The sequence below is a fragment of the Papio anubis genome, chromosome 5, assembly GCF_008728515.1.
Source record: "Papio anubis isolate 15944 chromosome 5, Panubis1.0, whole genome shotgun sequence".
NCBI lineage: Eukaryota > Metazoa > Chordata > Mammalia > Primates > Cercopithecidae > Papio > Papio anubis.
In genome coordinates, this window is record NC_044980.1 from 20981025 (window position 1) to 21004365 (window position 23341).

Below are 23341 nucleotides of genomic sequence, written 5' to 3' on the forward strand. Positions count from 1 at the left end.
GATATCTTCCACAGGGGACAGGACTTTTCCTAGAGATTTATTTTATGATATAAGAAAAGGTTATTAAAATGAATTTAGGCCTGGTTTATCTATCAAAAATTAATTCTGTTCTGCTAGTTGTAAATTATTTTCTATCCTGCAAAATAAATTCTAATATCTGTTATGAGTAAATGGTCCCAAACTTATTCTTAATATTGTAATTTTTTTTATTAACAGTGTTTCCCCAAAAGTACTATTGGCATTTTAGCTATGACAATGTTTTGTTCAGTGAAACTTCCCTGAGCACTAGATATCCTATAGGATATCTCAATTCCTAAAGATTAAATGTCACAAGGCATCATTGTGGCAATACAAAATAAGTATCCAAATAGAGATAAAATAACAAAACACAGGTTTACATTGTTGAAAATGAGTAACAAGTTCATCTGTTTAATAATATTACTCTCTCTTCTATCATATATTTTCAAAACTTTTCATAATTAAACATTAAGAATGTCACCTCATATTTTTAAGTGGCCGTTTGAGAAGCAATACCATCTCAGTTTTAGAACTACTATACTCAAATATGAATTGAAATTTTCACAAGAATGAATAATGCATAGGAGTAATACTATGCATTATTTATAGAGAGAGATATTGTACTAAATTATTTTGAAAAGTAATGACCTATTTTCTTACTGACTCATCTAATCAATATTTGGGGCAGCAATGATGAAATTCATTTAACCTTGATTCAGCATGAGTATTATTATACAATTATTTGAAAATAACACCATGTGGAAATTAGTTACTGTTGAATACTTACGAAGGAAATTGAATTATGAACCTAGTAAACATTAAATAATCAAAGTCTTACACAATTAAGTGTTAAGTTCCTAATAATGAAACCATTTAAATTCTAATTATTGTTGTTCCACATTGCCTATATTTAATAGATAGTTACTTACTAATTTGAGGCTCATGTTAGATAACAAAGAAATAATTCTATGTTTGTCCCTTATACTTTCACAATGATTTGTTAGATCTTCCTCTCCCTATCTTTCAATAATATCAGAGTCAGATCTTACAATATTTTGAGTCAATTCGATTTAGAACCTATTTTATTATTAATATTTTAAAATACAGCTTAAACTAAGAGAAAAAAGGGAAAATAATAAATTACCAAAATCTGAGATGAATTCATTACTTCTCATCATTATAAGTGAAATAAAAAATGATAAAGGAATATGGTAAATTGCTTTATGAAAGAACATAGTTAACATAGGTGAAATTGACAAATTCCGACAAAACGCAAATTACCAAAACTGACTCAAGAATAAACAGAAAATCTTAACATAGTTAAAACAGTGAAGAAATGAACTTGTAATGAAAAATCTCCTCACCAAGTAAAGTCCATGCCCGGGAGGCTTCACCGGGGAATTCTATCAAATATTTAAGGAACAAATAATATTTTCTCACAGTTTATTTCAGAAATAGAGGAGGAAGCACTTACCACCTAATCCTATGTGCGTTGATACAAAAACCAATTTAAAAAATCACAAAAGCCCAAATCACTGACTATTGTTTCTTATAAACTTAAGTACAAATATTCCTTAACAAAATAGTAGCTAATTAATTCCAGCAGCAAGTTCTACAGATAATACGTTATGACGAATGGGTGTTTATCCTAGGGACACAAGGTTGATTCAACATCCAAGAACAATCTCCATATTAATACAAGGAAGAACAAAATGTTACAAGGCTGTCTCAATAGACTTGGAATTTGCATTTGACAAAACCCTAGTCCATTCATGATAAAAACACTCAAGAAATAATAAGTAAAAGGCAGCTTCCTCAACCTGATAAAGTATGTCTATGAGAAACTAACATCATGGTAAAAGACATTTTTATTCTAACACTGTGCACAGAATAAGAATATGTGCTCTTGAAATATATATACATATATCTCTAACATTGTCCTTGAGGGTTTTATGCATTGAAATCAGACCCAAATATAAATTTTTAAATGGTATCCAGATAGAAAGAAAGAAAATGATTATTGCTTAAAGATGACATGACCTTGTAGATGGAAAATCTTAAGGAATCTGCAAATAAACTTACAGATATAATAAAGGAATACATCAAGTTCTTGGGATAGGAGATAAATGTAAAATGACAATTATACACTTAATATACCAGTAAAGTCCAAATTTGTTGGTCCATTAATTACCCTTCCATACTCAAAGGAAAGGAGGATAGACCTCACTTCTTGACCAAAGAAATGTCAGCTTCATTGTCAGAAGAACATGTCATATAGGATAGATTTTTAGGTGTGACATAATTAGAATTCATAATCAAAAATCTCTTTTAGAAATGAGTTCACTGGCAACTGCCATTGCAACCTTTGATAAACCCTGGAAAACATGAATTTTAAATATAAAAGAGAATTTTGGTGTTATATAAACTTATAGTTCTCATGCTATTCTTCTTAGTGCTAGGTGGTTTCATGAGAAATAAAGAGAAGCTATTAGCATTACCCACTATTTTCTTGATGTAATCTATTGAGATTCCAAGTAAGATTTTATCTGACAAAGTGTCCTGCTCATCTACAAAGTTTGAAAACTATAGATGCATAGATATCTATTGATAGATGAAAAAACATTGATATAATCTTTCCTATGATTTCTGTTGGAGTCAAGACAGGAATCCAGATCTTCTCACAGTTTCTCCATGCTCTATGATAGCTATTAACTAACTCAGCAAGAAGATGGAATGCCTGAAATCTACCAATATATATGATAATCACTTATCCTCAATGAGTCACATTCAGAACGCATCTAACCACCAGGCTTTGAGGAAGCCCACTTTACATTCAAAGGACAAGGCAGAGCTTCTTAAAATTGTACCTAGTAAATGTGTTTCCGAGAACCAAATGAGAAGTGTAATTGAACATGTTTTGAAAATGGTAAAGTACTAATGAACACAAGGTTCTTGTTAGATTAAAATACACTGGAGTTATTTTGTTTCTTTATTTAAAAATAACATCTCTTTGGAATAACTGTAAGAGTTAAAATTCGGCCAGGCATGGTGGCTCACGCCTATAATCCCAGTACTTTGGGAGGCCAAGGCAAGTGGATCACCAGAGGTCAGTAGTTTGAGACCAGCCTGGCCAACATGGTGAAACCCACTAAAAATACGAAAATTAGCTGGGCATGGTGATGGGCACCTGTAAGTAATCCCCATTACTCGAGAGGCAGAAGAATCGCTTGAACCCGGGAGGTGGAGGTAGTAGCAAGCCAAGATTGTGCCATTGCACTCCAGCTTGGGCGACAAGAGCGAAAGTCCATCTCAAAAAAAAAAAAGTTAAAATTCAGTGTTGTGATTTCTCAAAGAACTGGAAACAGAATTACCCTTTGATCCAGCAATCCCGTTATTGGGTGCATACCCAATGAAATATAAATTGTTGTACCGTAAGGACACATGCACGTGTATGTTCATTACAGCACTATTTACAATAGCAAAGACATGGAATAAACCCAAATGCCCAGCAACGGTAGACTGGATTTTTAAAATGTGGCACATATACATAATGGAATTCTATGGGGCCATAAGAAAGAATGAGATCATGACCTGTGCAGAAACCTGGGTGGAGATGGAGGCCATTATCCTAAGCAAACTAACACAGGAACAGACAACCCAATGCCACATGTTCTCACTTGTCAGTGTACTTTGAGTACATATGAACACAAAGAAGGGATAACAGACATCAGGGCCTACTTGAGGACAGAGAGTGGTAAGAGGGTGAGGATCAAAAAACTATCACCTAGTGACAGAATAATCTGCACGTCAAACTCCCATGAAACGCAATTTACGTACATAACAAATCTGCACACGTACCCTTGAACATAAAATGAAAGTTTACCAAAAAAAGTTTAAATTCAATCGTGTGACTGTGTTCTAAATTACAACTACAATAGCTTCAAGAACAGAATCTTAGCCTTTTATGACACAAAACTGAATTATACTAGTGCAAACTCAGTCAGATATAATAAATGAATGCTATCGGTTGATACAGGCTTTCTTTGACTTTTCTCTTTAGTTCAGTTACTTTTAAATGGCACATTAAATTACTCCATGTCTAAAATAATCTGTAGCTATCTGGGAAATCCATAAAGATAATGTATTCACCAATATACTTCTGTGACTCCATAAAGGTGGATTCAAAGATTTTCTGATGGGCAATTGGTTGAGAGTGTTAAATTATTATTATTTAAGGACCTGGAATCAATGAAAAGGAGTGTCTGGGTTAAGATAAGGGGTTGTGGAGACCAAGGCTCTTATTATATAGATGAAGCCTCTAGATAGAAGGCTTCAGAGACAATAGATGGTAAATGTCTCTTATCAGGCCCAAAAAGGTACTAGATTCTTAGTTAAATCTCTCCGGGATCAGGAAAAGACCTGAAAAGGAAAGAAAACTATCTACAGAATGTAAATTTTCCCCCATGAGAGAGAGAGCACTGCAGGCCTATTTCAAAATATGTCAAATAAATATATTTTGGGGTAAATTACTTTGATTCCTTTTAGGGTCTGGTTATCTGTCTTGTCATGTGATGTTACTAGAGTCAGGGTAAAATTTGTTATCTTATTGCTACAAAGAGTCTGTTTAGTCATTCATAAGATCTTTGTTTTAATGTTATTGCTGGTCAGTTGTGCCTGATTTCCAAAAGGAAGAGAATATCGTGAGGCATGTATGACTCCCCTTCCCATCATCATAGCCTGAGCTAGTTTTTCATTTTTACTTTGGAATCCCCTTGGTTGAGAGGAGAGGTCCATTCAGTGAGTTGTTGGGCTTAGAATTTTATTTTTGGTTTACACTGTAACCAACATAAATTTTCAAAAATACTGGTAAGATCAATTTCTGTCTTTGATTATATCTCCTCGGTGTGTACATTTTTGCTTCAGGATAAAAATCAAAATATCAGAATATGCTGAGAAAAAAATCATATTTGTCATCTGGATTTTCTTCATTATTGGGAGGCAAAGGGTATGGTGAGAGACAGAGACGCAGAGACCACAGAGAGAGGAGTTACACCTCGTACTCATCCTCTGTTTCTTTTTTTTTTTTTCCTACTCTGAAATCCTGTATATTCTTCTGAATATTTTATGCTTTCTTCCACTTCTAGAGTTTGATGTATGCTATTTCTGCCAATGAAATTATCTTTTTACCTTCTTCTCACTATTATTCCCCTAAGTTTTATACTTCTCAGTTTAGATGCCATGTTACTGCAGCAGATTTCCCAGGTATCTTTCTGTCTGCTCCTCTGACCCCCTGCTGCTTTGCTTCTTTTCTGTGTTAACATTTTAATGCATTGGGAGGCCAAGGCTGGCAGATCACTTGAGGTCAGGAGTTTAAGACCAGCCTGGCCAGCATGGTGAAACCCAACTTCTATTAAAAATAGAAAAACTATCCAGGCATGGTGGCACACACCTGTAACCCTGGCTACTTGGGAGGCTGAGGCTCAAGAATCACTTGAACTTAGGAGGCGGAGGTGGCAGTGAGTAAAGATCACGCCACTGCACTCCAGCCTGGGTGATGGAGCAAGACTCTGTCTCAAAAACAACACTAACAACGAACCATTTTAGTGCAGTATTCTAATTGACTATGTTCACTATGTCTGATGTCCTTTAGGCTGGAAACTCATCTGAGGAAGACATTATTTTTATTTTTTGTAAAATTTGTGTCTAGGGAATAAATAAACAAATGAGTACTAAAATGTTGTTGTTATATTCATGATAAACATTTTCTTGAAATATTAATACATAAAAGTTATGATATAATAATGTTGATTTACATATATTAATTATGTACATATCCATATGTTCCAGAAAGTACTATAGACCATGAGATTTAAAGATGTATCAGAGACCGTCTTTTTTTTTTATTATTTGAGATGGAGCCTCACTCTGTCACCCAGGCTGGGGTGTAGTGGCATAATCTTGGTTCACTGCAACCTCTGCCTCACGGGTTCAAGTGACTCTCCTGCTGCAGCCTCCCTAGTAGCTGGGACTACAGTCACATGCCACCACGTCTGGCTAATTTTTGTAATTTTAGTATAGAAGGGAGTTTCACAATATTGGTCAGTCTGGTCTCAAACTCCTGACCTCAGGTGATCCACCTGCCTCGGCCTCCCAAAGTGCTGGGATTACAGGCATGAGCCACCGTGCCTGGCCCAAATAGAGTCTTTGATACTTCTTAGTATGAACTTATAAGTATCATCATATACTATATCATATTGAATCTATTCCTATAGTAATTAGGTTCAATATGATATAGTATATGTCAACAAAATAACATTTCCATGTAAAAATATTTTCTAATTGTGAATTCTCTCTTGTATATGATGTTAAAAAGAATTTTATCTACATGTCTAAATATAATTTTTATCCAAATTTCAACCTTTAGGTGAAAAGTTCATCATGTAGTTTTAATTTCCTGTGATAATGAGATACTAATTAAGAAAAATATAAGCCTGGCATTATAGTTTTACATGTGATTTTGATGGAGCAATTAGATTGATTTAAAGTATTCCTAAGCAGTTTGATTACAGTAATGTACCCATAAGCTGCTGAAAATTTAAGATAAAATATAGTCTATCACAACGTAAATTTGGATTTCATTACATTTACATAACATAATAATGAGAAAAAATGGTATTATTTCTAAATTAAATTGATGATTATGGTGATGTTAATGATTATTATTTCCCATGTATATGATACATTACAGTGCTTTAGGAAATGATGTGAAAACTTTATCAGTGATTCTCGCTTTGAAGTATTACTCTTTGAAGTTGTGATGGTTAATTTGAGTGTCAACTTGATTGGATTGAAGGATTCAAAGTATTGTTCCTGGGTGTGTCTGTGAGGGTGTTGCCAAAGGAGATTAACATTTGAGTCGGTGTACTGAAAGATGCTGACCCACCCTCAATTTGGGTGGGCTCCATCTAATCAACTGCCAGTGCACTTAGGATAAAAGTGGGCAGAAGAACATGGAAGGACTAGACAAGCTGAATCTTCCGGCCTCCATCTTTCCCCTGTGCTGGATCCTTCCTGCCCTCAAATATCAGACTCCAAGTTCTTCAGCTTATAAACTCCTGGACTTGCACCATTGATTTCCCTGGTGCTCTTGGGCCTTCAGCCACAGACTGAAGGCTGCACTACTGCCTTCCCTACTTTTGAGGTGTTGAGACTTGCACTGGCTTCCTGGCTCCTCACCTTGCAGATGGCCTGTTGTGGGACTTCACCTTGTGATCGTGTGAATCAATTATCCTAATAAACTTCCCTTCTTATATTCATCATTCCTAGAAGTTCTGTCCTTTTAGAGAACCCTGACTAATTCAACTTTTAGTACCAGGAGTGGTTCTAGAGAAATATAATTATAAGGACGAATTTCTTTAGCTGGTTTTGGGGTTTCTGGAGTTGGCTGCTTAATATGATGAGACTCAAAAATGCTAAGGAGTTTGCTTCTAATAGTATGGAGAACACCGATAGTCCTTGGTGTGAACTGTTTAGGGAGTTATGCAAAATAAATGAATTTTATACTCCTGATTCATTGCTCATGAGAGGCAAGGAGTTTTGTGACTCTGTACATAATACCTTTGACCATATGTGGAGAAGCAAGAAACGTAATGAAGTTAGTTGTTCACCAGACAAAGTGATGAAGGAAAACAATAAACTCAGGGAGTCTAACTCCTGGGTCCAGAAGCAGATACTGAGCCTCAAATTTTCTAAGATTGCCCTGAGTGAGAGTCTTATCTCCTATAGAGAAAAAGCTGAAATTGTGGAAAATCAGACAAAAGGTCTTATCATGAGAGTAGCTGACCTGCAACAAAAAGTACATACACAGCCTTGTCAGGTGATTACTGTTAAAGTGAGGGCATTGGAAAAGAATGGGACCCTGCACCTGGGAATGGAAACTGGTGAGAGGGCCCTGATAAAGGTAAGGACACAGCTTGTAAACCCTGATAAGCCTTTATTGTCAGAGGAAACAGCTTTCCCATTCCCAGTGGTGGCAACATCCCCTCCTCCACCCACACTGCCATCAGCCTTTCCACATTTGTCTGAGGAGATAAAGCCTGCACTGCCTAAGGCAACAGTGATGGCCTCCCATGAGGCAGTTGTCAGACCAGACAATGTTGGTACTCTTCCGGACCCACCCCCAACACCCCTGTTTGCTTCTAGACTTATAACTAGACTAAAGTCCCAACGGGACCCTAGAGGTGACTTTCAGAGGGTAATCCACAAGGAGGTACACTAACTCCAAAAGAACTTCTTGAGTTTTCTAATTTATATAAGCAGAAATCTGGAGAACAGGCATGGGAATCGATATTAAGGGTGTGGGATAATGGTGGAAGGAGTATAAAGTTGAATCAGGTTGAATCTATTGATTTGGACCCACTAAGTAGGGATTCTGCATTTAATATTGCAGTTAGTGGTGTTAAAAAAGGTTCTAATACTTTATTTGCTTGGTTAGCTGAAATATGGATTAAAAGATGGACCACTGTGGGTAAGCTGGAAATGCATAATCTCCCTTGGTTTAATATAGAGGAAGGGATCCAAAGACTTAGGGAGATTGTGATGCTAGAGTAGATTAGTCACTTTAGACCTATTCATCCCACCTGGAAGGGTCTAGAAGACATATGTGTCACCAATACTTTCCAAAAGAGGTTTGTGAGGGCAGCACCTGCATCCTTGAAGAGTTTTGTGATTGTTCTTCTCTGTATGTGGGATCTTATGTTGGGAACCACAGTCACTCAACTACAAAATTTAAATGCAATGGGAATAATTGGATCCCAAGGTTGCAGGGGCCAAGAGACAGCACTCAACCGTCAAAAGCAAGGTGGGCATAGTTACTGTAATGGACAGCAGAGGCAAAGCAGCAATCAAAATAGTCAGACTCGTGTAGCGCTCTGGCATTGGCTAATTAATCACAGTGTTCCTAGAAGTTAAATTTACAGGAAGCCTACTGTATTCTTACTTAATTTACATAAGCAGAAAACTTCCAGATCAAGTAAACAGAAGACTAATTTGAACTCTAAAAACAGAGAATCATGGTTTCTCAATCAATTCCAGATTTGTACCAGTTTACAGACCCAGAACCCCTTGAATGAAGAGAGGCCAGGTCCCCTTGAGGAAGGACCCCACTACTCTACCAACAATTTATGCTGTTAATCTTTCTCCCATCTTCCCCCAAGGAGACCTCTGTCTTTTTACCATGGTAACTGTGCATTCGGGAAAAGGAAATGAACAGACTTTTGGGGGATTATTGGACACTGACTCTGAGTTGACCTTGATTCCAGAGGACCCAAAACATCATTATGGTCCTCCAGTTAAAGTAGAGGCTTATGGAGGTCAGATAATTAATAGAATTTTAGCTCAGGCCTGACTTACAGTGAGTCCAGTGTGTTCCCAGACTTACTCTGTGTTCATTTCCCCTGTGCCAGAAGGCATCATTGGCATAGAAATACTTAGCAGTTGGCAGAACCCACATATTGGCTCCTTGACTGGTAGAGTGAGGGTTATTATGGTGAGAAAGGCCAAATGGAAACCGTTAGGGCTGCCTCTACTTAGAAAATTAGTAAATCAAAAACAATATTGCATCCCTAGATAAATTGAAGAGTTTAGTGCCACCAGCAAAGACTTGAAAACCACAGGGGTAGTAATTCCCACCACATCCCCATTCAACTCTCCTATTTGGCCTGTGCAGAAGACAGATGGATCTTGGAGAATGACAGCGGATTCTCGTAAGCTTAACCAAGTGGTGACTCCAATTGCAGCTGTTGTACCAGATATGGCTTCATTGCTTGAGCAAATTAACGCACCTCCTGGTGTCTGGTACACAGCCATTGATTTGGCAAATGCCTTTTCCTCTATTTGTGTACATAAGGCCCACCAGAAGCAATTTATTTGCCTTCAGCTGGAAAGACCAGCAACATACCTTTACTGTCCTGCCTCAGGGGTATATAAACTCTCCAGCTTTGTATCATAATCCTCTTTTTGGAGAGACCTTGATCATTTTTTGCTTCCACAAGATATCCCACTGATCCATTACATTGATGACATTATGCTGATTGGATCCAGTGAGTGAGAAGCAGTAAGCACATTGGACTTATTGGACATTTGCATACAGAAGATAGAAAATAAATAAGACTACAATTCAGGCAACTTCTACCTCAGTAAAATTTCTAGGGGTCCAGTGGTGTGGGCCTGTTGAGACATTCCTTCTAAGATGAAGGATAAGTTGCAGCATTTGGACCCTCCTACAACCAGGAAAGAGGCACAATGCCTGGTAGGCCTATCTGGATTTTGGAGGTAACACATTCTATATTTGGGTGTGTTACTCCAGCCCATTCATCAAGTAACCTGAAGGGCTGCCAGTTTTGAATGGGGTCAAGAACAGAATGTTCTGCAACAGGTCCAGGCTGCTATGTAAGCAGATCTGCCACTTGGGCCATATGACCCAGCAGATCCAATGACGCTTGAGGTGTCAGTGGCAGATATGGATGCTGCTTGGAGCTTTTGGCAGGCTCCCATAGCTGAATCACAGCAGGTGCCTTTAGGATTTCTGAGCAAGGCGCTGCCATCTTCTGCAGATAACTACTCTCCTGTTATCTGCTCTGTTTCTGCAGATAACTACTCTCCTGTTATCTGCTTTGCTTCTGCAGATAACTACTCTCCTGTCTCTCTCTTGGCCTGTTACTGGGCTTTGGTGGAAACTGAATGTTTGACTATGGGTCATCAAGTCACCATGAGACCTGAACTGCCTATCATGAACTGGGTGCTTTCTGACTCATGTAGCCATAAGGTGGGTCATGGACAGCAGCATTTCATCATCAAATGTAAGTGGTATATATGTGATAGGACTCAAGCAGGTCCTGAGGGCACAAGTAGGTTACATGAGGAAGAGGCTCAAATGTCCATGCTCCACACTCCTGCCACCCTGCCTTCTCTCCCCCAACCTGCACTTGTAACCTTATGGGGAGTTCCCTATGAGAAGTTGACAGAGTAAGAGAAGACAAGGGCCTGGTTTACAGATGTTTCTGCCTGATAGTCACCACCTGAAAACTGACAGCTGCAGTACTACAGCCCCTTTCTAGGACAGCCCTGAAGGACAGTGGTGAAGGGAAATCTTCCTAGTGGGCAGAACCTTGCGCAGTCCGCCTGGTTGTGCACTTTGTTTGGAGGGGAAATGGCCAGATGTGTGATTATATACTGATTCATGTGCTGTGGCCAATGGCTTAGCTGGAGGGTCAGGGACTTGGAAGAAGCATGATTAAAAAATTGATGACAAAGAAACGTGGGGAAGAGGTATGTGGATAGACACCTCTGAGTGGTCAAAAACTATGAAGATATTTGTACCTCATGTGAGTGCTCACAAAAGGGTGACCTCAGCAGAGGAGGATTTTAATGATCAAGTGGGTAGAATGACTCATTCAACGGACACCACTCAGCCTCTTTCCCTAGCCACTATTGTCATTGCCTGATGGGCCCATGAACAAAGTGGTCATGGTGGCAGGGATGGAGGTTATGCATGGGCTCAGCAACAAGAACTCCCATTCATCAAGGCTGACCTAACTACAGCCACTGCTGAGTGCCCAATTTGCCAGCAGCAGAGAGCACACTGAGTCCTTGATATGGCACCATTATTTGGGGTGATCAGGCAGCTACTTGGTGGCAGTAGATTATACTGAACCTCTTCCATCATGGCAAGGACATTGGTTTGTCCTCACTGGAACAAACACCTATTCCGGATATGGGTTTGCCTATCCTGCACGCAATACTTCTGCCAAGACTATCATCTGTGGACTCAGGGAATGCCTTATTCACCATCATGGTATTCCACACAGCATTGCCTCTGACCAAGACATTTACTTTATAGCTAAAGAAGTGCACAGGTGGGCTCATTCTCATGGAATTCACTGGTCTTACCATGTTTCTCATCATTCTGAAGTAGCTGGATTGATGGAACAGTGGAATGGCCTTTTTAAGTCATAATTACAAGCCCAAATAGGTAACAATAATTTGCAGGGCTGGGGCAGAGCTCTCCAGAAGACTGTCTGTGCTCTGAATCAGTGTCAAGGTACTGTTTCTTCCATAGCCAAGGGTCACGGGTCCAGGAATCAAAGGGTGGAAGTGGAAGTGGCACCACTCACCATCACTTCTAGTGACCCACTAGCAAAGTTTTTGCTTCCTATAACTGCAACATTACATTCTGCTGGCCTAGAGGTCTTAGATCCAGAGGGAGGAATGCTACCACCAGGAGACACGATTCCATTAAACTGGAAGTTAAGATACCACGTGTCCACTTTGGGATCCTCCTACCTCTAAGTCAACAGGCTAAGAAGGGAGTTACGGTGTTGGCTGGGGTGATTGACTAGGACTATCAAGATGAAATCCGTCCACTACTCCACAATGGAGGTAAAGAAGAGTGTGTGTGGAATACAGGAGCTCCCTTAGGGCATCTCTTAGTATTACTATGCTCTGTAATTAAAGTTAACTGGAAACAACAGTCCAATCCAGGCAGGACTACAGATGGCCCAGACTTTTCAGGAATGAATGTTTGAGTCACTCCACCAGGGAAAAAACCACTATCTGCTGAGGTGCTTGCTGAAGGCAAAGGGAATACAGAACGGGTAGTAGGAGAAGGTAGTCATCAATACCAGCTACGACCATGTGACCAGCTGAAGAAATGAAGACTGTAATTGTCATGAGTACTTCCCCCTTATTTTGTTAAGAACATGCATACAGTTGTACTAAGAAAATATCTTTATTTCCTTTTTTTCTTTATCATGTGACATAAGATTTATTGACTGCATATCAGCATTTAAACGTTGTTAACTTTATAGAATAGCATTTAGGTTAATGATTAGTGTGCTTCTGGTTGTAAGAAAGATAGCTGTATTATGGTTAGGCATAAGCATGATCTTATTGTTGTCTTTATTTGGTGATTATATATGATTTCAGGAGATATGTGTGGGTTCAAGTTGACAAGGGGTGGACTTGTGATGGTTAATATTGAGTGTCACCTTGATTGGATTGAAGGATGCAAATCATTGTTCCTGGGTGTGTCTGTAAGGGTGTTGCCAAAGGAGATTAACATTTGAGTCAGTGGGATGGGAGAGGCAGACTCACCGTCAGTCTGATTGGGCACCATCTAATCAACTGCCAGCACGGCTAGGATAAAAGCAGGTAGAGGAACACGGAAGGACTAGGCTGAGTCTTCCGGCCTTCATCATTCCCCTGTGCCAGATGGATATTTCCTTTCCTCGAACATCGGACCCCAAGTTCCACAGGTTTTGGACTCTTGGACTTAGAGTAGTGATTTATCAAGGACTCTCCGTCCTTCTGCCGCAGGCTGAAGGTTGCACTATTTGCTTCCCTACTTTTGAGGTTTTGGGACTCAAACTGACTTCCTGGCTCCTCACCTTGCAGATGGTCTATTGTGGGACTAAATCTTGTAATCACGTGAGTCATTTCTCCTAATAAACTCCTCTTCATATATTCATCGGTCTTATTCTGTCCCTTTAGAGAACACTGACTAATATACAAGTACTAATAAAATGTTGGCAATTCTAGTATAAACCACACTTACCTCTCTTTGAGAATACAAAATAGTTTTATATAGTTATTTGGGAAAAAGAAAGGAAATTAGAAAACAGTAAATAAACTACCTACACTCACGTAAAACAAGGCATTTACAAAAAATAAGAGGAAAGCAGTAATTTGGGCAATTGAAAGAGAATTGAAACCAATGGTTATGTTTAATCCTGAAAAGTCAACTACAGTCTTTGAGGAAGTACATATATTCATGGTAACTGATTCCACTGTTTTGTTTACTCAAATTTGAGAATGACACAGTGGGTCTCAAATCAGTGTTCCTTAGAGTTACTCAGGGAGCTTGTTTGAAATGGAGATTTCTTGGCAGTACTCCCAGAAATTCTGATTCACCATGTATTGAAAGAGATACAAGAATCTTCCCTTTAGGAAATGTTCCAGGTGTCTCTGATGCAGGTGGCTGTGATTCACCTTGAGGAAGGCCAGAAGAGAAGAAAAGGCCAAACCAAGGATGCCTATTCTCAAAGTGAATAGAACTATTAATACCTTTTTTTGAAAACAAGTGTGGCCAAATTCTGGAGGAGAATATTTCTGCCCAAATGCCACAAAGAATCCACACCTCTTTGTCACTTGATCACTCGTAAGGTTAACTGTATAGTCACCCAGGTGAACACATTGTAAGCCAATCAGTGCTGGCTCACAGAAATGCAGGCCTAGGAACAGATAGGAAAAGTTGGAGAAGTGAAATGCTTCTTGTATCCATAGTAAGCTGGGGGCACACAGGTAGAGGAGATACAGTGAGAAGGAGGACAGACTCATAGTGCCACCTGAAAAACTGCAGATTCTCACAAGGCTTTGAAGACTCCGTTGAATGAAGCCTCAGCCTCCTTTCTCAATGTCTACTGCTTGGCAGCAACTATACCACACTGCTTGCTATATCTGACCTCAGAATGACTTTTCATATCTGTGTCTTTGCTTAAAATGTTTCCTCAACCTAGAATAGCCTCCTTTCTTCCATGATTTTTTTTTTTTTTTTAGTCTTTTAAATCCTCAGCTCACATGGAGGTTCCTATGTGACATACTATGTTTAGGTCTTCAAAGTACACTTTTTTTTTTTCAAAAATAATTACTTATTGTATTCTCTCTGGGAGCACTCTGTATTTTGATTTTATATTTAATGTATTTAGCCAGATTGTTGCATCTCTCATGACATTTTCAGTGCCTAGAGGCCAACCAATATGGTTTCTAAATTTTCTTCTTTTTCAATTGACTTGTCCGATTGCCAAGAGCCCATATGGTAGGCAAGCTTCTATAATGGCTCCCAATGATCCCCACCTCCTGATATTCACACCCTTGTGTAACTCTTTTCCTTTAAGTATGGCCTGAATCTAGTGGCTTGCTTCCAATAAAAAGAATGTGGGAAAAGAGGAGATGTCATTTCTGACATGAAGTTATAAAAAGCTGACTTTCATCTTGCTGGCACTTTCTCTTTCTCTTGCTCATTTTGATCATGCCAGCTGCCATGTTGTGAACTGCTCTATGGAGATGCTCCTGTGGCTGGAAACAGAAGGCAGCTTCAGATCAAACAGCAGTGTGGTATAGTTACTGGTCCAACAGCTTACAGAACACTGAATCTTGCTATCAACCACTGAGTCAACTTAGTTGCAGTCTTATGAGAGAAACCTAAGAGAACAAAGCTCCACCATAAATGGATTCCTAACTCTCCTAACTGTAAAATAATAAATGTTGCTTAAACTACCAAATTTTGGTATCATTTGTAACATGGCATAAGTAACTAATAACCCATACATAAGGAGTAGGTTTTTCTTCCAAGTTCTTGCACTCTTCTTCCCCAAGAATTGAAGACCTGTTCATGAATAGCAGTGTAGTAACTGAGAACATATTTCAAAGAAATGTTGCTGTCTTTCCACCCTTAAAACCTAAATATGATCCACTTCTGATTACCAGTATTATGCTCCACCCATTTTTAGCATATTTGTGACTTCATCTTCTATTTATGTGCCATCCTCCGCCCCATTTATAATTAAGATTGCCTTATTCAGGGGCACCATATTGAGAGCGCCATATGCTGCTTGCATCATTGAACATATTTGCCAGAAAGTCTTATTCCTTCCCACACTCTGCCCTGATTTTGAAGGTCTACATTGGTTCATACGTCTTATGTGTCTTAACTAATTCTCATCACTTAGTCATCCCAAGACACGACCTATGATGACACCACTGAACACAAGGTGAAAAATACATAGTTGTCATGTCATAAGTACCAAGTATGTTTTTGTTCATCAGTTCCCAACTGAGGTATTGAGAAATTACTGATAATGAGGCTGTATTTTTTCAATATTTCAAAGAGTCTGGCATGTTAGATATTACATATCATTTCATTGTAAGATTAATTGACATATCATTTTGTAATTATATCAACTAAGTATGCTATTATTTTGATCAAATTGTCACTCTGATTAATTAAACATAAAGTTATTTCATAAATATTGATTAAATAAGAGTATCATGTCAGGTACACAAACTCTTTTAATGTACAAGGGAAATTATCAGGAAAAGTCCTTCACAATTAAGTTATTAGGAACTCTTACTGTAGCTTGAGACCCTGGTAATTCACATTTATTGGGCATACAAAGAAATCTACCTAACTATACCACTGTCATGTACATAACATTACATACATGTTTTTAATTCTATTTTGAGTCTTTGTTTTTTCTTTCTAAAATGCAAATTTCTATTGGATTTTAATATGTAAGTCATCTAATAAGCTTAAATATGGATAGATAATAAATATGTATTTCACTTCAACTATATGTACATTGCAAACAAAAATATTTAGCCTTTTTTACTATGTTATTATTTATCTACACAATGGAAATCACCTTGACAGTTGTTAGCACTAACTTTTTTTTTTTTTTTTTTTTTTTTGAGACAGAGTCTCACTCTGTGACCCAGGATGGAGTGCAGTGGCTTGACCTCGGCTCACTACAACCTCCACCTCCCGAGTAGCTGGGATTATAGGCACGGCACCTGCCACAATATTCAGCTAATTTTTGTGTTTTTAGGAGAGACAAGGTTTCACCATGTTGGCCAGGCTGGTCCCGAACTCCTGATCTCAAGTGATCCCCCTGCTTTGGCCTCCCAAAGTGCTGGGACTGCAAGCGTGAGCCACCACGCCCAGCCTACCACTAACATTTCTAAGTTAATATTTTAACTGAAAGATAAAATTGTACGTATTTATCGTGTACAATGCACTGTTTCGAAGTATATATACATTGTAGAATAACTCTAGCTAATTAACATACGCACTACCTCACATAGTTATAATTTTTGTAGAAACATTTTATATCCACTCTGTCAAGATTTTTCAGGAATATAATGTGTTAACTATAGTCATCATGTTGTACAATAGATCTCTTGAATTTATTCCTCCTATCTAACTGAAATTGTTTTATTACTTGACCAACATCTCCCAATCACACCCCCTAAATTATTTAAAATAAATAAATGAAGCAGGATGAATATGTTCCCTGTGGAAATGTTGTCAATCTAATTCACAGAATGTGTTTTGGAGTGAGAGACTGCAGGGTGTTGGTCCGAGCCTGGTCATCATTAGCTGTGTGACACTGAGCTACAGACAAAATATATCGAGAGTCCATTCCTCATGACTACAATGCTTACAAGAACACTCACTTTGCAGGTTCATTGAAAGGATCAGATGAGTTAACGCATAGAAGGCTATTAAAATAGTTTATTACTTTATTCTATTGTTACTTAATGTTATTCTAGAAAAATTAGGTACTCACTTCTCATATGTTCTGATAATACATTTCATAGCTGACTATTTGGCATACAAGCCAAAAAAAATTCAGAAAATTCTGCTGGAAAAACTTATCTATCTATCTATCTATCTATCTATCTATCTATCTATTTATCTATCTCTCTCTCTCTCTCTTTTTTTTTTTTTGTTTAAATTCTTCATGACCATACTGTGGTCAATCCTAACCTTTTGCAAGCCTGCAACCTCTGAAGTTTATATAACAGTTCACTTCAATCTAATTTCCCTGGAATTCAGCATAATTTGCATACTTATTACTTACCAAAATTTACAAATCTGGTCAATTTATAACTACTCCTAAATTGTAATGTCCTTAAGAATAGACACCAGTCCTAATCAGTTTTCTCCTAACCCACAACAAATAATATTTTGCTCATAGATAGTACTCTATACAGGTGATACCAAAAAATGCATGAATTTACGTTGAATCTGAATTATAGGTACCAATCTTGAAATTTGATTTTCTGTACATATGAAGATAATATTACTTTATGTGAAATTTTAAAAAGTTACAGCATAAAATAGCTCTATAGAGAAGATAACCTTAAAAATTAATTATCTAACAACTTAATCACAACTCATAATGATACAATTGTATGTAAACTTTTTTCAATATAGCATTTAGTAAGGGAACCCATTTTTTTTTTACTTATTTCACAATAAATGGGACCAATTCATTGCCATTTTGATAACTAATAGGACCAAGAAAAGAATTGTCTCCAGTATCACCTTTTGATTTTATAATCATATAAAATATAAGGATTTAGTGAAGTTATGTTTAGTTATTTTTATTTATTTATTTATTTATTAACTTTCTTTTTCCTTTTGTTAATTTTGTTTTTCTTTTTTGAGACTCACTATGGGGTCTCACTATGTTGCTCAGACTGGTCTTGAACTCCTGGCCTCAAGTGATCCTCCCACCTCAGCCTCTTGAGTAGCTGGGACTATGTTGCAAGCCACCTTGTCTGGTTAGTTATCTTTAATTAATGACATTTGTTAAAGTAACACAAAAATCCTAGAAACATTTGCCTGTTGAAACTTTCTGATAATGTGAATGAAGTAAAGTTTGGAGTCTCTGTCTTATTGAAAATACTCAAGGTTAATATAATAAAAACAGCAAAGCAGTAATGCATAAAATAATTATTAGAAGTGTAATAAAATTATTTGGACCTCCAACTATAGCAACACTGATTAATGACTGCTTTTTAATTAATTGGAAGTTGTTCAATCATCGTGCCATTTCATTTCACCTGAGAGTTTTTAGAAAAGGGTCAGAGCCAAAACATATGCTAGTTCAATCTGCAATAAGGTATACTTAAGCAATTTCATTTTTCTTGGCAGGGCAAGTGTGGGCTATTCATTTCTCATTTATTCACGATGATGATATACCCTGCTCAGCTGGCTAGTGTGATCAGTGAAGACAGTCTTAGGCATTAGAATATGAATAAAGTTTACTTTTAAGCTGTGCATTCAAACTAAATTGCCTACTCTTCTTATAGAATCTTTACCACATGATATGTGTTTAGACTTTTTATTTTTCATACAGATATATAGTCTTTGTCACACCAGATTTTCTTTACGGTTCTAAAATCTTTACATTGGTCATGAAGTAGATACTAGAATAAACCAGAAGTCAATTTTAAGAATATTAGTTTGGCATCACTCTTAGATTGTGCACATATTTTGTTTATTTGTCTAAGTACTGGCTCTGCCTATGACCCAGTGAGGGGCAATATAACTTATTAGTATCCATGCCCTGTGGATTCCTAATTTTCATTTAGGCAACAACTTTAGCCAGCAGGTGGCAGTGTGACAGAGTCCGCATATGCACCAATTATATTGATAACTAACAAATTAGGATTCTAAGATCTAAACTTTAGGGACTAATGACACTTGCTTCCACTATAAACGGTCATACTTCCTTCCATTTTCTAAATGGTTGAAGCTCAAGGCTCTGAAAGAAGGCACTAGACCTTATTGTTATGAGTGTCTTCAATACTATGATAATTGCTTTCATAGCCCAGGGAGTCCCTGGAGAGAAAGAGACCTGCCACAGCTATAGTAGAAGCAATCAATAAACTATCTGAGACATCCATCTAGAATTAAGGCACATGGGCCTACTATCTCTACATCAAGGAAATATGCACCTGTTTGTGTATTAATAGGATCGTTTAGGTTAGATTAGATAGTTTTCTACTTAATAATATTTTATTATGGATGATATGTTTATGATAAGTAGAAGTTATTGAAGTGACTGGTCAGTTGTCACTTATTGTATCCCTGTCATTAGAGTGAAAGTAACATGGTTGACAGAGGTCTTCTATTCTGTAACTTAGACAACTCATTTTCACCATATTTCTCAAAAATCTTAGAAAACAAAAGAGGATTTTTTAAATTCTGATACATTTTAGCTGTCCCCAAATTCTGTATAAATGAAATAAATGAAAGCATGAAATGAATGAGGAAAACATATGTGACTATAATAGGATGTGGTATGGGAGGGGAGAAAGACGCCAGGTGTGAAAGGAGACTTGGGGAAAACAAAGAAAATAAGGATGGGAGCCCTTCAAGAAGGAGAGACTGTCATTCTCTTTTCCCTACCATATGACTGCTTGGAAGCTAACTCGCTGACTATCCCAAGCCTTACTGCCCAAAGAGGGCAGATATGAAAGAAGATGGCAAGGCAGAGGAAACTTGCAATATAGTGGCAACCCATAATGCACCGGTTTTAATGTCATGAAAATGAGTGAATTTCCCATGGTCAACTGGACACAGGAAAAAGGAGCTAAAATTGAGAAATCATGCTATCAATTTACTCAAAAAGGCCACCTGCTAAGCAAGGGGGCCCTAGAATTAAGAAGTTATAAGGTCTACCACTGGGTGCCCATGTCAGATTCCCATGCGGAGGGGACACCTAGAGCCCCCAACAGCAAATAATTCACAAAATTACATGAGAATTAGCATTTCAACAACTGTCTTTACTGCCATTCCAGTTTAGTCCTAAAAACGGCGGCAACATCACACACCGGGGCCTATCATGGGGAGGGGGAGGGGGGAGGGGGGAGGGATTGCATTGGGAGTTGTACCTGATGCAAATGACGAGTTGAGGGGTGCTGACGAGTTGATGGGTGCAGCACAGCAACATGGCACAAGTATACATATGTAACAAACCTGCACGTTATGCACATGTACCCTAGAACTTAAAGTATAATAATAAAAAATAACTTAAAAAAAAAATATTTCTGTGGAAAAAAAAGGCCAGGCATGGTGGTTCACTCCTGTAATCCCAGCACTTTGGGAGGCCAAGGCAGGTAGATCACCTAAAGTCAGGAGTTCGAGACCAGCCTGGCCAAGATGTTGAAACCCCGTTTCTACTAAAAGTACAAAAAGTAGCCAGGTGTGGTGGTGCCTGCCTGTAATACCAGCTACTTGGCGGGCTGAGGCAGGAGAATCACTTGAACCCAGAAGGTGGAGGTTGCAGTGAGCCGAGATCACACCACTGTACTCCGGCTTGGGAGACAGAGCGAGACTGTATCTAAAAAATAAAAAAAAAAAGGTGGCAACCAATGGAGCACTATATTGGCACTACATTAATAGAGATTTATGCATTTTTAAAATTCCCCTCTTTCCTTTCTACTGCAAGAAACTGGAGAATCAATAGCCCCACCCCCAAGGAATGAAGGTTCTGATTATGTTGTCTTTGAGTTCTTCAGATATCTGTTCCCGTGTATCAGCAGACACCAAAATGTAGTTGCTTTTAATAATTGTGAAATATTGTAAAGTTGTGATGAATAAATTTTCACATTTATTACAATTTTGTGGGTAAGAATTTGGGCAGGATTTGGCTGGGTTAATATTCCATTTCACATGGCATTGATGAAGTTTACATTGTGGTAGTCCACTAGTAAAGTGGACTGGACTACAGGCTCCAAGACAGCATCACTCACATTTCCACAACACTGGGAGGTATGGCTGGAAGGCAGAGCTGAGCTGGAGTTGTCAACTAGAGCACCACAATGTGACCTCTCTAGTATGGCAGCCTCCGGGTAGTCAGACTTCTTACATGATACTTGGGAACAATAACTGTTCCAACGAGCAAGGCAGAAGCTGCATGATCTTTTTTGTTAGACTTACTTTTAATAATCAAAATAACCTAAAACTAATGGGATCAGCTAAAGATGTCATGAGGATGTGGGAATGGATATCTGACTATTCATGTTTGTACGGAGTTGTTGAAGACAAACCAAACTTTTTCATGTTTACATCCCCACTGAGTTGGACTGATCAAAACCCTTCAGCAGAAATGCTCACAGCTATTCCCTGCATGGAAAGTTAGAATTAGCTGCTAAAGTGTTATAAATTTGCACCAGATGCACAAAATAAAATAAGAAGGAAGCAAATGGAAGAGATCCAGTTGAGATTTTTCCAAACCTTTCAAGAGACCATAAGTAAAAGGAATGGGGAGATGCACTTTTATTAAAAACAACTATCTCAAGAGCCAAACGTCACCACTCTCACCCCCATACATTACTTGAGAAAGTTGTGATAATAACCTTGATTGTTCTGTCAAACAAATAAAACCTATAAGCACTCTCAGTCTAGAGGATTCTCTTCTGAACCAAGCAGAAACCAACTCAAGAAATAATTCCTAATAATTGTAAACATTTTGAGCCACTCCTTGAAGAATTGCAATTGAAACTCCTGTATATTCCACAGGGATAGCCATCAAAAATAAATTTGAATAAAGGGAGAGAAAGGGAAGATGTATGAGTTTTTAAGTACTCTCTTCTATGTCAGAAAATATTTCAGAATGGGTGATTTTATATGATAATTATTTCACCTTGCCTGGCCCTGTGAAATTCCCAACGATATGTAAAAGGAACCCGTGTGGAAGAGAAATTAATACTCGGGTGAATTTTTGAGGGTAGAGCATAGAAAAGGATGAGGTCACACAATGAAATGCACTACTAGATATTCATGCAATCCTGCAAACAGGACTCATTGGCAGCTGTCACAATTTCTCCGGACTTACGCTGTGAGGAAAAGGAACAGGTTTCTGAGTTTCCCCGCGAGACCACTCAGCTGTCAGTCCAAAAATGAAAAACATCTCAGCAGGGACTCGTTTAAGAGTCTTAAATCCAAAGAACTGCAGTATAACATTGATTCTGTCCATGCCATACTTACTAACTTTACTCGCAATTATGGAGAAATTATACTGCGCAGTGCTTTCTCTGTCTAGTAATTCATTAGTGGCGATGGTTCCTTCATTTCCATCTATTGTAAAGTAGCTGTCCCCATCACTCTTCCAATCTATGAAGTACCTGTATATGAAAAGAGTAGATGCAAATGTGCAATGATTACACATTAATCATAATGGCACTTAGGCTAACTTGACACAGTTTCTTATTTTTCTCCATGTAGCTATTACCCACTTTGCAATAAAGAAGAGTGTAAATGACAGCTTCTTTATTGCAAAGTCAGTATGCTCAAGGGGAAACTGGAAATAATAAAAGATTTAGTACTCCTGCTGTTCATATTATTTTAGGGTCTTGGCACCTTGAAAGCTCAGCAAAGACTAAAATTCTAAAGCTGACCATGAGTTTCCTTAACCTGCTGAATATTAAAACTTTTCAAAGCAGTAAAAAATTCCTTAACAGTGGCTATGGCTGTGGAAATAGGGTTGAGAGAAGCACCTGGAAACAACTACAAAGAACCCAGGCCAAAACAGAGGTAGAATCTTTGTTTCCAAAGATAGAAAAATAACATCATGGAAACAAAAGGTAAATTTTTTAACTGACAATTTGGTGATTATACAAAAATATTTTCCTCAAGCACATATAAAATGGTCATTGTTGTTTTATTTTGTTGTGTATTTTATTGTTTGATTGT

At 37.9% G+C, this 23341-nt stretch overlaps 1 protein-coding gene across 5 annotated transcripts in view; it reads right to left on the reverse strand.

Annotated features, from left to right (window-relative positions):
- CDH12 (cadherin 12) overlaps window positions 1-23341 on the reverse strand; it is a 1145481-nt gene that overhangs the window by 16232 nt on the left and 1105908 nt on the right. For all 5 annotated transcript variants that reach the window (XM_031666714.1, XM_031666715.1, XM_031666713.1 and 2 more), the window contains one exon: window positions 22637-22773. In XM_031666714.1, coding sequence (XP_031522574.1) covers window positions 22637-22773 — 137 coding nt within the window. The remainder of the gene's footprint in view (window positions 1-22636; window positions 22774-23341) is intronic.